The 18710-nt window shown below is 42.7% G+C and overlaps 1 protein-coding gene across 1 annotated transcript in view; it reads right to left on the reverse strand.

The window, feature by feature from the left end:
* The window catches only part of LOC145392702 (malonyl-CoA decarboxylase, mitochondrial-like), a 203782-nt gene that overhangs the window by 91094 nt on the left and 93978 nt on the right, over window positions 1-18710 (reverse strand). The window contains exons 5-6 of the mRNA XM_080267005.1: window positions 15402-15557; window positions 14086-14284 (exon numbers count right to left, since the gene is read on the reverse strand). Coding sequence (XP_080123131.1) covers window positions 14086-14284; window positions 15402-15557 — 355 coding nt within the window. The remainder of the gene's footprint in view (window positions 1-14085; window positions 14285-15401; window positions 15558-18710) is intronic.

Below are 18710 nucleotides of genomic sequence, written 5' to 3' on the forward strand. Positions count from 1 at the left end.
TCTAAACTGGGGTGAGAAGCAATGGTTGTCAGTGTTGTGGTCTGATGAGGCAACGTTTAGTGTTACCTGTAACAGAGGAGCACGCAAAGGTAGTGACCCACTTGACCCACGGTATGTAGAAATCACAGTTAAACATCCTGATTCACTCATGGTATGGGGTTGTTTCTCAGGGAAGGGTTTGGGGAAGCTTGTTGTACTTCCCAAGAACCTCAGAGTGAATCAGGATGTTTACCTGGAGCTTCTGTGTGATCATTTACCAGACTCCTTCGAGCTAACAGGTGCACGAGTGTTTCAGCAGGACGGTGCACCTGCTCACAAGGTCAAATCGGTCACCAATTGGCTTCGTGACTGCGAGGTATCATTCATGACAGACTGGCCAGGATATAGCCCAGACCTCAACCCGATTGAAAACCTCTGGTACCTCGTAAAGAAGAGTCTCCAAGGGAAGGACGTGAGCTCTCTGCCTAAGCTGGAAGCCGCCATTCGTGACTCCTGGGACAAAATACCGCTCCAGCACCTCAGGAGCCTCGCCCTTTCACTTCCAAGACGTCTCAGGTCCGTGAAGAAACGTAAAGGCTACCCTACGAAGCACTAAAGGTAAATAAAATGAATTATTTATATGTTTTTTCAATGTTGAAAGGTTTGTTTCTCAGGAGGGACGCAGGGCGCTCCATACTTCTGACGAGCACTGTATATATATGGTAGTCATTGATAAATGAAAACCTGAAGTACGAATTTTCAACGTTACGAAAGCAATAAACAGAGGACAAATTCCGCAATACGAAAGTATCTGTCTCAATGATACAAAAAGCGATACGAAAGGAAATATGAAACATTCAAAATGGGCGCTCGCTTGCGGCGAGGAAATGAACTAACCTCTCTCTGGTAAACAATTTTTTGCACGCTTCTCAGCTGAGTCCACAATTTCGGGACAATTTCCCGTCAGGACGATTCCCCATCATTTAATTACAAATCAGTTTATTAACCCCTTAACCGCGGGGCGTCACTTTCGTGGCACTTGGGAGCAAGGGATCATACCGCGGGGCATCACTTTTGTGATTCTGTGTTATTTTGAATTCACCCGGGCTTTCAAGTGGTGGCTTGTATCATCTATCAGTACTGCCTATGTTCAACACTAGTCAGCACTCCTAATCTCATCTGTACTCCCATCCATTGTTGACAATTTAGCCATTTCTCCCCATTCTTGACTCCCCTCCCTACCTCCCCTCCATTACTCTATCCTCTAGCCTGCCCGGCCGTGCTACGCTAAGTAAATCTTCCCTGGAATTTTTCACTGATTTCATCCATTGAAATAAGCCCTATGCCCTATTCTTATACCAAATAATATATACAAGAAAGAAATAAGGTAAGTGAGAGTGCCATACACCTAGAATTGGCTAATTATCACCTGACAACACCTCACGTACACTCGTTCGCTAATTTTCACTGTTTATTTCCCCTTGAAATATGCTGTATAATCTATTTTCGTAATAAAAATATATATAACAAAGGAAGGGAGAAACCTAAGTGATATTTACATTCACCTAGAACTACCTAATTATTGCAGGCCACCACACTGTATTCTACGCTAGGTAAATCTTCCCTGGAATTTTCCACTGATTTCATCCATTGAAATAAGCCCTATGCCCTATTCTTATACCAAATAATATATACAAAAAAGAAATAAGGTAAGTGATAGTGCCATACACCTGGAATTGGCTAATCATCACATGACAACACCTCACATGACAACACCTCACATGCACTCGTTCGCTAATTTTCGATGTTTATTTCCCCTTGAAATATGCCGTATAATCTATTTTCGTAATAAATATACATATAAGGAGGGAAGGGAGAAGACTAAGTGAGATCTACATTCACCTGGAACTACCTAATTTATTATGTATTGTCTTGGTTTCCTGCCAATCATTTCATTGCTATATATTAGCAGGTCTCACAAGGCTAGAGTTGGTAGTATTGCACTCACCCAAGCCAGGCGGCAGGAGGCCACCACTATAAGTTCACTGTCGTCTTTCAAGGTGAAGGTATGTCTGATTTGCTCCTGTTAACTTCTGCCGTTTTTCAGCCCCAAGCAAAGGGTCCTGTGACCTTTACCCCCTACTAAACCTCGTGTGGAAAGAGGTAAAGGGCTGACAATTGATAAAAGAGTGTCTACGATCTTTCTATTGAGTAAAACAGTGCAAGTGGAATTGTAAATAATGTGTAAACAGCAAGTGAAAGCAATGAATGTAAATATACGTGAACAGTGGAAAATAGTTTTATAAGTTACTTCAAGTGACAGTGCATAACACAGTGTAAATAAAATAGAAATGTAAATAACGTAAAAAAAATAGAGAACGTAAATAGAAATGTAAATGAGTAGTATTATAAGAATACGAGTATATACCCTAGAAGTAATGAAAGTGAAAGTTTCACTCTAGCATGTATGAATACTATGAATTATGAGAGTGAAGGTGAAAGTGACATTCACTCTCAATGCTAGTATACAGGACGAGAAAGTGAATGCTATGTATTTTACTGAAAGAAATTGAATGGCTACAGTGACAATAAACTACTATTACTGAAGGAAACTTATGGATAAAGACTGTAGATATATATGTGTTATATAGTAATAGAAATATAAACTGTGAGTGTTTTTATGAATAATAAATGACAGAACACCAGCGGCGACAGTAAGACCTCACTATAACATAATACTTGGGGCCCAAGACATTCTGAAAAAAGCAAAATTCCGATTAAAGTGACATCCGGACCTCCCCCTACTAATTCGGACTTTTTCTGACATATCAGACATTAGTCAGGATTGCACCAACGGTTTTTAAACAGTTTTCACTACCACTGCAGTAATGAACTGTGGTATATCTTCACTACATTAATCAAATAGTATATATAATAATACTGTACTGTACACTGATAAACATGTCTTTTTACATAATTGTGGTGATCGTAGCTGAAGTGGTCAGGCAGTCCAGACTGCTTCTGGCTTTTTCAGACATTTTCCAATATATAGGAATTTAGTCCGGTAGCTCCTTGATTCCGATAAAAGCGAATTCCGGTCTATTGAAGTCCATTATATCGAGGTGTTACTGTGTATATATATATATATATATATATAGTACCCTTGCATCCAGTATGATATTTTTGTCGGACAGTACTACCGTACTGGACTAAATCCATACTGGACAAACAACAGACCTTATGGGAAAAATTAATAAAGTCAGACAAGCCTTGAAAAAGTCTCCCCAAAATTCAACTTTAATACATTTTGACAAAACTAAGATTTTACCAACCTTTAAGGTGAGTGGTGATGGGCTTGTGGGGGAAAGCGGAAAGGTTTCCAAGGCTGTAGGAGGTCCTACTGATCCCCTGGAAGATGGCCTTCAGGATCCTGAGGAGGCCACTCTGCGTCAACCTCCCTCATAAATCCCTCATAGTCACACACACTCTTCCTTTGCTGGATAATGTCCAGTTTGGTGACCTGCATCATGTGCTGCCGCTTCTTGGAGTTAGTGGAAGGCTTCCTAGGCATCGTGGGAGCAGAGGTGAGAGCACGGCAGGGGTGAAAGCTGGGTCCAACACAAGGTTTGTCGTCCTATACGGAGGATGGGAGCTCATCTCAGCTGTGCAGCTCAAACAAAAAAGGAAGCTGGGGTGCATTCTTGTGACAGTAATACTGCAATTTGATTGGCACATAACACGAGTCATGAGGAAGGTGTATTGGACTGGGGCGGGAGTAGCCTACTAGGTAAACGTTCCTCAATGTTGGCCATCTTCCCGTGCATGCACGGGTAGTAGTAGTACTGGACACAGCATGTCAGTACTAGAGAAGAACTTCTCTGATTTGGCCCACTTTCCGTGGCCGATCCGTACTAGCCCAACAAATCCAAACTACAGTAATATCTATCTATCTATCTATCTATTGCCAGACATCTTAATCCCGTAAGGGGTGGCCACAAACAAATTACCTCCATGTAGCCCTAACCCCTGCCAATTAATTGCCCTGCTCCCAGCTCACACCTCCCTCTCTCATATACCTCTCCATTCCATCCCTCCATCTCATCCTTGGCCTCCCCTTCCCTCCACCTCAGTCACATACACTCTCCTCATCAATCTCTCACTCTCCATCCTCTTCACATGGCCAAACCACCTCAATGTGTTTCTCCTAACGCTTCCAATCACATCCACATCCACACCACAACGCTCCTTCACTTCCTCATTTGTCAGTCTCTCTCTCTCTCTCCATGTGCCTCCACATGCTCCTCTCAAATAGCCACAGTAAAAATTTAATCCATTTTTTTTGCCGACCGTACTAGATGCGAATAGTACTGGACAAACACGTACTGGACGCGACAGCGCTCTATACAGTACAGTATACTGTATATATATATATATATATATATATATATATATATAGTCAATCCTCATAAATCGCAGCAATTTGGGTCTGGACCACTGCCGTGATTTATGAATAATAACTCTTATGTGAAAAAGTAATTTGGGTCTGGACTTTGGCCAACTTGCCCCCACAGCACCCTACCTACACCTATCTAGGCACCATCAAACACAATCATACAAATTTAGGAATATTCAGTGCATGTATTAAGGGATCTCACCTTAATCCTATGATGAAATTGCTTAAGTGAATGAAGTGCGGTGGTGTTGGGAAGAACTTAGAACCTCTCAGCACTTGTTCTTCCCACTCTTTCACCAGCTTTGAAAACTTCTCTCCCCTCTCAACACGACAAATGAGCTCCAAACGTTGACTGTACGACAACTGCGGCAGCTTCTTGACGCCATACTGCTTAGAGCACTTCATTGGGGGGTCGGGAGGGGCCATGGCAAGTAGGAGGCGGGGGGAAGTTGCACAAAAAAGGCAGGTAGCTCTCGTACTCCACGGCGACGGTCTGTAGTGTGGCCTGGTGGGACAAGAACAACAACAACATGGCAGCATTAGTATGCACATATGCCACCAGGGACGTGCGGTGATTGGTTGTTGGGTCGCAATTTTCAGTCTGAATGCTGCGGTTTACGGTTCTCCTCGGAAAAGGTCCACTTGGGTGCCTAGATCCGCGATTTTCGTGACTTAACAGTGATTTAAGGTTGCCGACAGTCTGACGGCCACCTACTGTAGCCGCGATTTACGAATCCGTGATTTATGAACTCACGATTTACGAGGATTGACTGTATATACAGTAATCCCGCATATTTCGCGGTAGTTACGTTCTTGTAACCCCCGCGAAAATTCAATTCCGCGAATACTCTAATAACAACTGAATCTTACACCACCATGCTGCCCATCACACAGTCCATGTCCATACTGATTGCGAGACAATTCGCCGTCAGACAATTCCCCGTCAAAACATGGACGATTCCCCTTCAGAACAATTCGCACCCTGGACGATTCCCCGCCATTCTATAAATATACTAATCAATACTTTTATCAATATACTTATTATTAATTAATCAATACTTTAATAACTATATTTCAGGGGGATCCAGCAAAGTCTACGTTCAGTAGCGTAGGTTCTGGATATTATTTATCAGTTGCTCCTTTAGTCAATAATTAACTTGTTTCTTCCTCGCTGTAGTTGCCTTTGAATTATATTCTAGCGTCACCCATAGCTATCTTCATTAATGAAGGCGAATTGTTTTGTGTTTGTTGTGACTGCGAATTGTCCCGAAACCTCCATACTCATCCCGAAATACCTTCTTACAAGATTGAAAGCACATACTCCATTATGAAGGAAAAACGTAAACACCGTACTGTAATACACAATTATCTACACATTTATTCACAAAACAGTACAAAATAAAAAGATGCATTAACTGGTGATAGCAAACACTCCCACGGTCGTTTCTTAGCTTGTCCAGTAACACAATTTTCTCTGCTAAGGTCATAACTTTTCTTGATCGTTTTGTCACTTTGGAGTTCTTACTAATTGTATTATTAGCCTTTGGTGAGGCTGGCTTACGTCCTGGGGCCATGTGGAAAGCAAGTGGGAGGCAAGAGGCTCATATCATAGTGCGGTTACAAGCACACCACACACGTAGGGCAGTCAGGCGTGGACTGAGGAATGCGGGGCAGAGAGCAGTGTTGCCATATCCAAACAACGAAATTATGCTAGGGCAATGAAAAAATTATGCTAGAGTGAGCAAATTTGTTCCAAGTAAAAAATGAATTATGCTAACTTGAAGCTAAATGATAAAATTCTATACATATTCGTGCAACATATTAATTATGTATTGTTTACTATGAAAATATTAAAATGAACCTACATACAGTAAGAGGATAAATATCGGTTTTCTGCCCATAGCCTACTGCTTTTTCCCACGAAACTTACATTTTTCTGATGGATTTTGAGGTGATTCATTCGATTTTGAGCATCATTTCCGTCAGAAATAACCAGATTTTGAGATATGACCCCCCCATCCCCCTGCAACAATGGGGGATCTTTGGGGAATCGGGTGTTATAGAGAGGGGGGGGAAACACAGAAAATGGTCATTTCCGACTGAAATGAAGCTGAAAATCGAATGAATCATACCAAAATCCATCAGAAAAACCTAGGTTTCATGGGTAAAGTACAAAGCTCAAACTTATCCTAACCGAACCAAACCGAACCTAACCTAAAACCTAACCTAACCTAACCTAACCTAATCCAACCCAACAAAGCCCAAACTGAAAGTAACCAACAATTCAAACATCTTCTTACCTTATTTGTCTCTCCCTCTCTCTCTCTCTCTCTCTGATTTGTAGCTTTTATAAAATTATTCCAAAAATATTCCATTCCATTCTATATTATGCTAGAATGATTCTAAAACTTCTAATATGCTAAAAAATATTCCAGACTCGAAAATTTGATCAAAATTATGCTAAAGGAATAAAATTATGCTAGATATGGTAACACTGGCAGAGGGGCCGCGGGAAAGGGACAGAGGGTGGCGTGAGTTTACCGCGCTACAATTGGAAGCTGCGGGAATTTCAAATTTTTTGTTTTCTGTATATTCAAGGATATTTTAGTTGAACTTATTAATGCTAAGAAAATCCGCGAGAGGGCAAAACCGTAGACAAAAAATCCGCAAAAAATGCGGGATTACTGTACATATATACATATATATATACTGTATATATATATAGTGGAACTCAAATTTCTACAGTTTAGAATTCAATTAATCAAATTTCGATGCATTTTGGAGTGGTGTGCCTACCTTACTTTTCAATGCAAAGTCACGTATTTCGATGCTCTCATGGCCAGACTCCAACCGAGACAAGCAAAGATAATATTTTTGATGCAAACCAAAATGCTAGAAGTGAAGGAAAATTATAAGAAAAAGTATGAGCCTAACCTAATATCATATGTGACATGTGTCAAGAAGAGAATGAAAATCATCATTTATTCATACAGTATATGATGCATACGATCATATGGTTCCGAGACAATTCATGGTCAAGTCAATTCACCCGTCAGATAATTCCCTCTCAAAGCATGGACGATTTCCCGTCAGGACAATTCGCACCCTGGACGATTCTCATTCTATAAATATACTTATTATTAATTAATCAATACTTTAATAGCTCAACGATATAACAAGAGAAATTAAAGGAAGAGAATCAAGAGTAGAAATACTAAAACAAAATGAATTACAGGTGGTAGCAAATACTGTACAGTAGGCAGAATACTGAAACGAAGAGAAGTACGGTAATTATGAATATAAGGAGCAACACATAAATGAACAATAGAGACTGAGAAAAAAAACAGTCATGTTGTTTAAGGACAAGAGCTCCCGGATGGGAGTAGGCACGAACAACAACAAGCCATGGGAAGGCGATGCTCTGTTGTCTGCGGCCATCTTGCGGCTGTCCTGCCAGCAGCCAGCCCTCTACAGCCAAGTGCTGCACTTTCAGCCTGTACCTTCCACATGTGGACATGCATTTCACTGCAATTCAGTTGTACGTATTTTCTTTGTATTTTCGTCGCAACTTACCTGTTTCAAGATGGCAAGCAAGAGTGGTTCTTCAGGTAGCAGTGGTAATGGACGAGAGCAGCCTGGCATCTAAATCTTCGCAGCCAAAGGAGAAATGGCAATACAGGAAAGGGCAGAAATACACCAAGAATACACTTGCTGACAGTATGGCAATACAATGCAGAACTACAGTTACTTAACCACAATTATAGTTCATAAAGTTTACAGGGGGTGTGGGCAAAAAAATAATGATTTTAGGCAGTTAGGTTCGGAGGCCCCGGACACCCAAACTAATTTTTCCCATAAGAAGTTCAGTTTAAATTTGATGATTTGAATTTCGTGGTGATTTTTAGGTACATATGCCCATCGAAATTTGAAATTCCACTGTATATATATATATATATATATATATATATATACAGTATATAGTTTTTGTGCCAGGAAGAAGGAACCAAAGACTAGGAGCCCGCATAACAGTTCCTTCCAAGAAAAAAACAAAAACAATACAAAAGAGAGCCAAATTTGAGATCAGTTCATTTCAAGATGTTTGAACACACTGCGTTTGAAAAACTGGAGGTCATGGGAGGTAGGAAATACTGAAAGAGGGATACAGTTCCAGAGGTGACCTGTTGCATAAATGAAGGACTGGGAGTAACAGTTAACTCTTGCATAATAGAGTTTGACAGAAAAGGGATGAGAGTTTGTGATAGACGGTGCTACGCACCAGTAGTAGAGGTTGAAGGATGCAAGCAGACAGTTCTGAGGAGCAGTGACCATAGAGGAAACAAAAGAAAAGAGATAAAGATGCAACAGTGTGGCAAAGAGACAGAGGGTTGAAGGGAGCCAGTAAGAGGAGAGTTAATGAGACGAAAAGCCTTTGACTCCACTCTATTGAGAAGAGCTGTATGTGGGGAGCCTCCCCACACATAAGAGTTGTACTCTACACAGGGGCGAATAAACCCATGTATAAAGTCAACAACTGTGCAGAGGAAAAGAACGTATGGAGTCAGCTTAGCACACCTAATCTCTTGGAAGCAGATTCTACAAGAGATGTAATGTGATCTTTCCAAGATAAGTCCCGAGTGAATGAAACCCCAGGCATGTTCAAGGATGATGCAGGATTGAGCTGGATATTATTAAACATTAGTGGGTACTCCTGTGGAAGATTGTGTTGGGTTGATAGGTGTATAAACTGAATTTTTGATGCATTAAAAACAACAAGATTATTTTTACTCCAGTCAGAGATACGAGCCAAGTCAGACATTAAGTGTGGCATAGCCTCATCCCATTTTGTTGAAGTAACTGCAAGAACCGAATGGAAAGGTGAAGGGTGGAATCATCAGCATACAAGTGGATAGGGTTAGATGTACAGCTTAGAAGGTCACTGATGAATAAAAGGAAGAGGGTTACAAGTGGATAGGGTTAGATGTACAGCTTAGAAAGTCACTGATGAATAAAAGGAAGAGAGTTGGTGGTAGGACAGAGCCGTGAGAAACACCACTGTTGATAGATCTGGGAGAAGAATGATGGCCATCTACAAGAGCGGCTATAGAATGACCAGAAAGGACACTATAGATGAAGCCACAGATAGAAGAATAGAAACTGTAAGAGGGCAGTTCGGAAATTAAAGATTTATGCCAAACTCAACTGAAAGCCTTTGAGATGTCAAGTGCAATGGCAAAGCTTTTGTCAAAGTCCTGAGAGGAGGATGACCAAGAGTCTGAAAGGTAGGTAAGAAGATCGCCAGTGAAGCGTCCCTGACAGAACCCATACTGATGATCAGAAAGAAGGTTGTGATAGGAAAGAAGTTGCAAAATTTTTTATGTTAAGAATTGTCTCGTAAACTTTTTAGACACAGGATGTTAAAGCAATTGGACGACAGTTAGAGGGTTGGGAATGGTCACCCTTCTTTAGGACTGACTGAATAAGAGCAAACTTCCAGCGAGAAGGAAAATGACAAAGGTGAAAGGGTTTACCTAAGCAGGGTGTAAGCAAAGAAGCACAGTTCTTGAGGACAACAGGACGGACTCCATCAGGCCCATATGCCTCATTAATATTGAGGCATGTGATGGCAGAAAATACATCAGCTGAAGAAATTTTAATGTCAGCCATGAGGAAGTCAGAGGGGGGAAGTGCTGGAGGAACAGCACTGGAATCATCTAAGGTGGAATTGGAGGAGAAAATCTGGGCGAAGAGATCTGCTTTATCTATCTATCTATCTATTGCCAGATGCCATCAGTAGAAGAAATAGCTACAGATCCATCAGAGTAGAAAAGAGGAGGGAAAGATGATGAAGTAAAGTTGTGAGAAAGGTTTTTGGCAAGGTGCCAGAAGGAGTGAGAAGAATTCGACTTGGAGAGTTGAGAGCATTTAGTCCAAATGTCTCATCTTAAATGTCGGGACCAACTGCCTAGCCCCGGGCTCCTACGCTCCTCATGGGGCAATGTAGGATTGGATGATGGATGGATGGATGGAAAATGTAAGAGAGTATGGATCAGTTGGCTCAAGGATTGTGTGGGTAAGATTGAAAGTAGGACTACAAATGTGGGATATAGTGTGCACGTATGCGTCAATGCAAGATCGTGCAAGCAGAGTGAGAGAAGAGTTCTGGACAAATGTGGAAGTGTGCATGGAAAAATCTGAAAGAAATGAGAGTGTTTCTGATTGGTGATATGAATGGTAAAGTAGGGAATGTGAAGGTGGATGGAGTAGTTGGTGAGTGGGGTGTGCCTGCTCAGACACATGAGAATGGCAGTGCTTTAGTGGACATTTGTGCCAAGAGGGGGTTTAAGAACCTATTCACACAAATAAAGGCCAGAAAGCATGAAATAAATGAAAAGGACCCAGAGAATGAGGAATTAGAAGTGAGTATGGAAAATATTTAGCAGTGTACAGGGTACTTACAGCACGTCCGCAGCTGTTACAAAGATTAACCCGCATCCCCTAACACTCTGGCAGTGGTGAAAATGCTCTTGAAACATGTACAGTAATCCAGTGTTATGCTACTTAATTCTTTGCACTGTGAGTTATAATTGTTTAACATTGCACATTCTGTTCATAATTGCACCGTCACAGTTTCAACTGCCAGTTTGCACTCTGCACTTAATCCTTTGCACTCTAAATTCTAATTTCTTAACACTGACAACACAGTAAATTCCCATGTGGTCTAGTGGTGAGGTATTGCAGTTATTCACTGTTTATTCACAAAAATGAACACGTGCGGCATCCATTGCGATAAGCGTCTACTCAGGGTGGTAGTTAGGCGGTAACTGGGGAGGGGAGGAAGGAAGGGGTCACGGGTAAACACAGCTGTTCGGCGCCATGCACCAATTTCAAATTACGGGTGATTTTTTTTTTTTGGCTGGGGGGGGGGGTTCTGAAGGACCAGGCCCAAGATGTACTGGTATTGGGGTGTCCGGTTATTGGGCATCTGGATATTAGAGAGGTTACTTACATATATATATATATATATATATATATATATATATACATACATATATACAATTTCGTTTTTAAAGGCTCCAACATGCTTGCATGTGTCGGCCTTGGTCACCTAATGGCGGCTCTCCATGCTGCACGATTCATTGCAGCCTCCCTGTTCAGTCCCTTAACCCTAAGGTTACACTTAATGACCTCGCCCCATGTCTTTCTCGGTCTACCCCTCGTAACCCCACCCCCAATATTAACACTTCTCACCTTCCTCACCCAATTATCATCCCCCATCCTCTCCACATGTCCAAACCACCTCAATCTACCTCTCCTCATCACAACACCAATACACTCCAGTCCCATCCTACCTCTCAACTCTCCCATTGTAAACCCAGCCCCTCCAGGCCTCGGACGCAGGGATGCACTGCACATCCACCTAATCATTGTCACCTCTATACGTCTGAGCCAGCGAATATCTTCCTCCTTCACTGCCCAGGTCTCACTGCCATACAGCATTACACTCCTAACACATGCTGCATACAAAGACCCCTTTGTATGCAGCATGTGTTAGGAGTGAAATGCTGTATGGCAGTGAGACCTGGGCACTGCCATACAGCATTACAGGTATATATATATATATATATATATATATATACAGCACCAGTATATATATATATATATATATCATCATCATCATCATCATCATCCGGACCTCCTTTCCCACCCAAGGGCAGAGTGAGGAGTAGCAATGTCCAGACAGCCCAAATTTGCCCAATTCAATGGGTCACGCGTCCATTCACTCGTCATTCAAGCCCCCAGAATCCTGGTTCTATCGGATACGCCAAAACATTCACAACGTTCTGTAGCTTCACACAAACGTGTCTGATTGAGTCAATTCAAACACTGCCACATTAAAAAGGGGTGCCAAAATCCCTGATCATGCACTTTTCACAACATTCATCCAGCCAGCTTGATTTCTTGTCAGTTCCCCAACGTCATCGACTTCCAAACCTCTCTTCCACACACGCTCATCCACTGTATCTCTCCACCTTCTCCTTGGCCTACCTCGCCTCCTCCCTCCTTCAAATTCACTCAGATATACCTTTTTCACCAATCTATTGTTATCCATTCTCTCCACATGACCATACCATCTCAGTACAATCTCTTCGATTCTAGTGTCCACCGACTTCCTCGCCCAACATCTTTCACAAATCACATTGTTTCGTATCCTATCCATCCTCTGTACTTCACATACATTCCTCAACAGTCCTATCTCCACTGCTTTTACTCTTGACTTTTCATTCTCGTGCCACACCACAGTCTCACATCCATATGTTAAAGTTGGGACCAAAAATATATATATATATATATATACACATATATAGGTGAGGTCTGTCAAAAAAAAAAAAAAAAAAAAAAAAAAAAAAACTTTTTAAATAGCACACCAACTAGCTGGCACAGTGTGATTGCGATGGGAGCGCTGTACAGCGGCAACATGAAGCTTTAGTCTCAACTAGCCATATTATGCCACGTCACTTTTTCATCAAGGTGCGTGTGCTTCAGTGAACGTTTGTCTAGTGTCCTTGGCAAATTTTCATGCCCCAGAGTGAATGTGTTTAGGGTACCTGGCAAATTTTCTTCTATTTCTTCTATTGTCTGAAACTGGCAACCTTTCAGGGTGGACTTCAACCTTGAGGGAAGAAAATATAGGGGCCTAATCCTAAGAGTAGGGCAACTGGGGGATGACAGTAGTATCAAACTTCGCCATAGTCATGGATAAGGAGCGACAAGTAGGCACATGCACGGTCATGGTGCAGCATCCAGGTTTTGTTTGTCTGAGCCTCTGGCCTCTTCCTTTGCAGTACCTCCTTCAAATGCTTTAGGATGTCCAAAGGGTGAATCAACACAAGTAGGAAGAAACTGTGGCTGTAAGAACATGGTGTTTAGATCAGAATGAAATCTGTAAAATCTGAGAACATCTTGACATGCACTATGACTGACTAAGATGAGAATCACTACAGTTGACAAAGAGGTGGTTCAGGATAATATCTAAGTGCCAGGTCAATGTACTTCATAGAATATGATCTCCTCTACTGAGTAGACTACAGTAGTTGAGGCCTACCGCAGGCTTGGCACAGGAGTAGTAGCTTCAGGCAACACACTCTGTAGAGACCAGTAAATTTATATATTTTTAATTACTCTGGCATACATCTTCATGCTTACTGTTTCAATACAGCCACTACTGCATTTTCTAATAAATCCATATAGCTACTGTATTACTAATCAGGCATATTTGCCATTTCACCATTCACTGGTAGAGCATCCCTTAGCTGAATAAAACTGTTTAACCCTGGCCACATAATACTTAAAAGAAAGTCAGAGATGGTAATATATCATTATTTGTTCCTAGAAAGTTACATGGCACCTTTAGATAACAGGGGATGCATGCCTCCACAGTACCCTTGTACAAAAGTACACAGAAAGTAGGAGATTCATCTCAGCACAGATTATGATGCCAGAAATCAGCAGCTATCTGCTAAAAGCAATTAAATATTACAAAAATTCTTCACTAAAAAACTGTGGTTTACTGGATTATTTGGCATATGTTAAATGTGGAGTGTTTTGTACAGAACAACAAAAACAAGATCAAGAGCAACCTATTTTGAGCTCACCAAAGGATGATGTTCTGGAGCTCTGGATGATTTTGGCCATGGAGCGAGAAATTTCCGAGGTAAGGAAGATGTGGAGGAGAACAAGTGGCTCCTTGGGCATGCAAGAGTGGGTGAAGATGAAGCAGCGGCGGTAGAGGCCCACACGACGCTTCAGGTCTGTCCAGTTGCGGACGGGATGGACTGCCTCATATTCTGACACCTGTATTTATCCTATACACATTAGGACTCAACACTGAAATATCAGCATCATTCTAAGATCCAGATATAGGAAAGGGAAGTATAAAAGATTATTTAGTAATTGGGGTAAAAATTCATAACTAATTGCCTTGACAGTGAATTCCACCCTCTCTCTTTACCAACCACATGAGCATAGTTGGGCCCTATTATGAAAGCATTCCAGTATTCAAATGCTTCTACATGCCTACTGCCTGATGAAGTCCTGAGCTATCATTCATGTTGGTCACACTAAAGTAAAGTGCTGGAGAAAGATATTTTCACATGGTAGCACTGATGTAAACAGGTGGCAGAGCTGCCTGGTTATGCAAACACTGCTGAACTCACTCCCTGTCCACCAAAAGGATGATGATGGACTGCAAGAGAAAGATAATTACACTCTGCAGTCCACTGGGTTCACATCCGGGTAAGCCTAGGGCTACAACAACCATAATGTTAGAGATGAAATTCTGAAGATTTCCTAGGAATAGATGGAACTGGTTCATAGCCAAGAGGACAGAGTAGAGAAAGATGAGACAGATCTTCATCCTGCAGTGGACTGGCTCAGGCTGCTGTTCTTGATGATAATGATGACTGATAATCGATGATGATGGCTGATGATGATTATTGATGACTAATGATGATGATTATGATGATGATTAATGACTGATGACGACGACGATGACGATAATCATCATCATCATCATCATGAAGGATGACTGATGATGATGATAAATGAAGATTGATGATGACTGATGACTGATGATGACAGATGAGTGATGACTGATAGTGATGATGATGACTGAGGACAACAATGACAATGATGATGATCATGACTGAGGACACAATGACAATGATGATGATGATGACATGATGATGATGATGAATGATGACTGAAGACAACAAGGATGATGATGATGATAAAAAAGGAGGACAACAACAACAATGACAGCCTGCTAACACTCTTGGTAGCTTTGAAATAAACCATTAAGAAACTTCCAGAGGATCATGTTTGCATGCATGAAAAAGTGGTCACTTCCACTAGGGCATTCTAGCCAGTACATCATCAAAACAATGAAAATATACACCATAAGGACTCCCACCTTCTGAAGCATGTTGCAAGGTGACTCCCAAGTGATGCGCTGGACATTGAGGAGTCCCACAGTGAACCATAGTGACAATAACTCTCGCAGTGTAAAGTCCAGAGTCTTCATCACTGCAGTGTGGAATGGTTCTGATGCCTTGCTGTGCATTGTTGCCTAATTATAAAAGCTACAGTCAAAATTTACTTTCCAAGAAACTAACTTGAAACACACCTACATTTATCAATACTTCACAGGTAATATCTTGTTGCAAAAATTAATCACCACTATTGGGAGGAGGGGGAGGAGGAGGAGGAATGTGGGGACAAAGCAACCTGAAGAGATTCTGTCATTATAATCCTTTGCATTCCTTCATTTTGAAAGTGACTGCTCCATGCATGCACAGGTCAGCCTTGTTTCCTGAAAAAATATCATACCTGGTACGTACTGTCCAAACTGTTCTTTTACAACAAATATTCATCATAGGTTGGCTTTTTTGATGTTCTCTTTTGTCGTAAGTCTAAAAAAAAAAAAAAAATCCATATTCATAATATATATATACAATAATCCCTCTAATATCCGAACATCCCCACTTACCGGACATAATCGTTCCGGGTTCCAATATTCCCAAAATGGTCCGAAAACCGCAGGAAAAAAAAAAAAAACACCCGTAATTTGAACTTGGTGCGTGGGGAGCGGGACAGCTTTGTTGCGGCGCGTCATTCCTCCGACGTCCGCTAGAGCGCCCCTGCATCCTCCCCACTTACCGCCTGTCTCTCGTCGCCAGTGAGCGCTCGTCGTCATGGCTGCCCACGTGCTCGCTCTTGTGGTGGTGCCTTACCTGCTGCAGGCACTCGTGCTGCTCTTGTGCCTCTCCTAAGTGTGTGTGATGATGGCCCCGCCGCCTGAGAAGAGGAAGAGAGTGGTGTTGACTCTGGAGAAGAAGCAGGAGATATTGGAGAAGGTAGATGCGGGGTGGTCTTCTTCCCGCATCCTCTGCAAGTTCAATCTGGCCCGATCTACTTTGTTTGATATTAAGAGATCCTGAGACAAACTCATAAAGTACACTGCTGACTTCTCGTTGAGAAGCAAACGCAACGTAGAGAGGAAGGTGATGTTTACTCCTAAGTTTGCTGAAGTCCACCGCTCCACGTTGATTTGGTATTGACAGCAATGTGCTGCTGGTGTGATGGTACGTGGTATAGAGCTGAAGGCTGCTGCTGAGAAGTTCGCCAGGCTTCACGACGCCCTAGACTTCAAGGCATCCAAGGGTTGGCTCTTCGTGTTTAAGTTACGGCATGGCCTTACCAACCGTATGGCTCATGGCAAAGCTTTGGACGCTAACAAGGATGGAGTTGATGAGTTTCGGCACAAGACAAAGGGCTTGATCGACAGGGAGGGCCTCACTCTTGGTCAAGTCTACAATGCTGACGACTGGTTTATTCTATTGCTCTTTGCCAACGAACACTCTAGCCGAGGAGACGGAGAAGCGTGTACCTGGCCGCAAGCTCTGCAAGCAACGGATATCTGCTTTGTGTTGTGCCAATGCTAATGGCATGCACCGGCTTAAGCCCGTTATTGTTAGCCGCGCAAAGCAGTCTCGGTGTCTTCGTGGGGTGATGGATGTCCTTCCTGTCGTCTGGTACCATTCTTTGAAGGCATGGTTTACAGCCCAGATCTTCAAAGACTGGTTCCACCGCCATTTCGTTAAGGAGGTCATACATTACCAGACGGAGAAACTGGGAATCCCACGCGACCAGGTAAAGGCCCTCCTTCTCCTCAACAATGCACCTGCCCACCCTTGCGACAAGGAATTGGTGGCTGAGAATGGCCGCATTAGGTGCATGTTTCTGCCACCTAATACTACTGCTTTCATCCAACCAATGGACCAAGGAGTGATCGTGGCAACGAAGAGGCTGTACTGAAGGAAGTTCCTGGACGAGGTGATGGTTGTTCTCGAGGACAAGGACAAGCACAGGGAGGGACCGGACACGCGAGGCCAGCGGACTTTGGAAAACCTTCGCCGCTACAACATCAAGTCTGCAATCTACAACTGGGCCAGTGCATGGAAGGAAATCCGTCAGGACTCTAGAAAATGGTTGGTCTCGTCTGCTTCTCGGAACGGATGTGGAGTACGATTTCCTAGGTTTTGACGTGGATGACTTCCATGCACGTCTACGTATGCATAGCAATGATGTTGATGTGGATGACGTGCGTGAGTGGTTGGATGACGACGAGGGCGATCCTGGGTATCAGACCCTGTCTGATATCGAGATCGCATCTTCAGTTGCAGGTGTCAGTACCCAGCTTGAAGATTCCGACGAGGACGGCAACGATGATGCGGACTCCTCTCAGCATGACACAACTCCAGCCATCCCCAAGCTGAGCGCACTCCGGGAACACCTAGAGTTCGTTCTGGACTACCTGGAACACCCGGACTGCGACAGGGAGATGAGGCCCTTGGGACTTGTGGAGGAAGTGCGTGCTTTCAGGCAGGGCATCATTAATCATCAGAATCGTTGTTCCTTGCGTCAATCAATGATTGACAGCTTTTTCAGGCCCGTGACCCCTGCAGTGCTCAGCCCTGGCTCCACTCCGTTGCTTCCCCAAGAAAGGCCCTCATGCTCCGAGCCGCAGCTCAGCACATCAGCCACGGTGGAGTCACCGCTCGACGTGAGTTTGGGTCTGTCTTCAGAGTCGTCTGCAGTGGGTACGCCATCACCATGACCCAGTGACGCACCCCTAGGTCACCTGCCAGCGATACTCTCGGACTCTGACAGTGAATAGACGCCAAGAACTTCTCCACTAGACCATACGGGAATTTACAGTGTTGTGCAGTGAAAAAAACAGTGCATTGTGTTAAGGATTTACAGTTGTGAGTGAAAAGACAAACAACTTTTGGACTAAATTTAACGTAAACAGACTTGTGTGTTTTTGCTTTAGAAAATGGTTATAAGAGTGGAAAGACTTAAAGTGCAGAGTGCAACACTTATTAAGTTACAATGGAGCATAATTTAGACAAGAGTGCGCACTGTGAAGAGAATGGACTTATGAGTGCGAATGACAGTTCAGTGCAAGACTTCATGAACAGTGTACTGCAAGTGCTTCAGGAAATGCATCTTACTGTCAGAGTCTGAGAGGAGGCGGTTATTCATCGAGATGACCATGGACTTGCTGTAAGTAGGCAGAATGTTTCATACTGTACTCTATTGTATTTTCCATACTATACTTACCTCAAACACCTCATTTTACTCTTTTATGTCCCTTATTGGTGTGAATATGCTGTGTCTTAGATGCTATGCATGTGCAGTAGGGAGGTGTTTTTCTTAG

Source organism: Coenobita brevimanus, chromosome 23 (genome assembly GCF_032717465.1).
Source record: "Coenobita brevimanus isolate Jiangsu-jjx chromosome 23, ASM3271746v2, whole genome shotgun sequence".
In the NCBI taxonomy this organism is placed as follows: domain Eukaryota; kingdom Metazoa; phylum Arthropoda; class Malacostraca; order Decapoda; family Coenobitidae; genus Coenobita; species Coenobita brevimanus.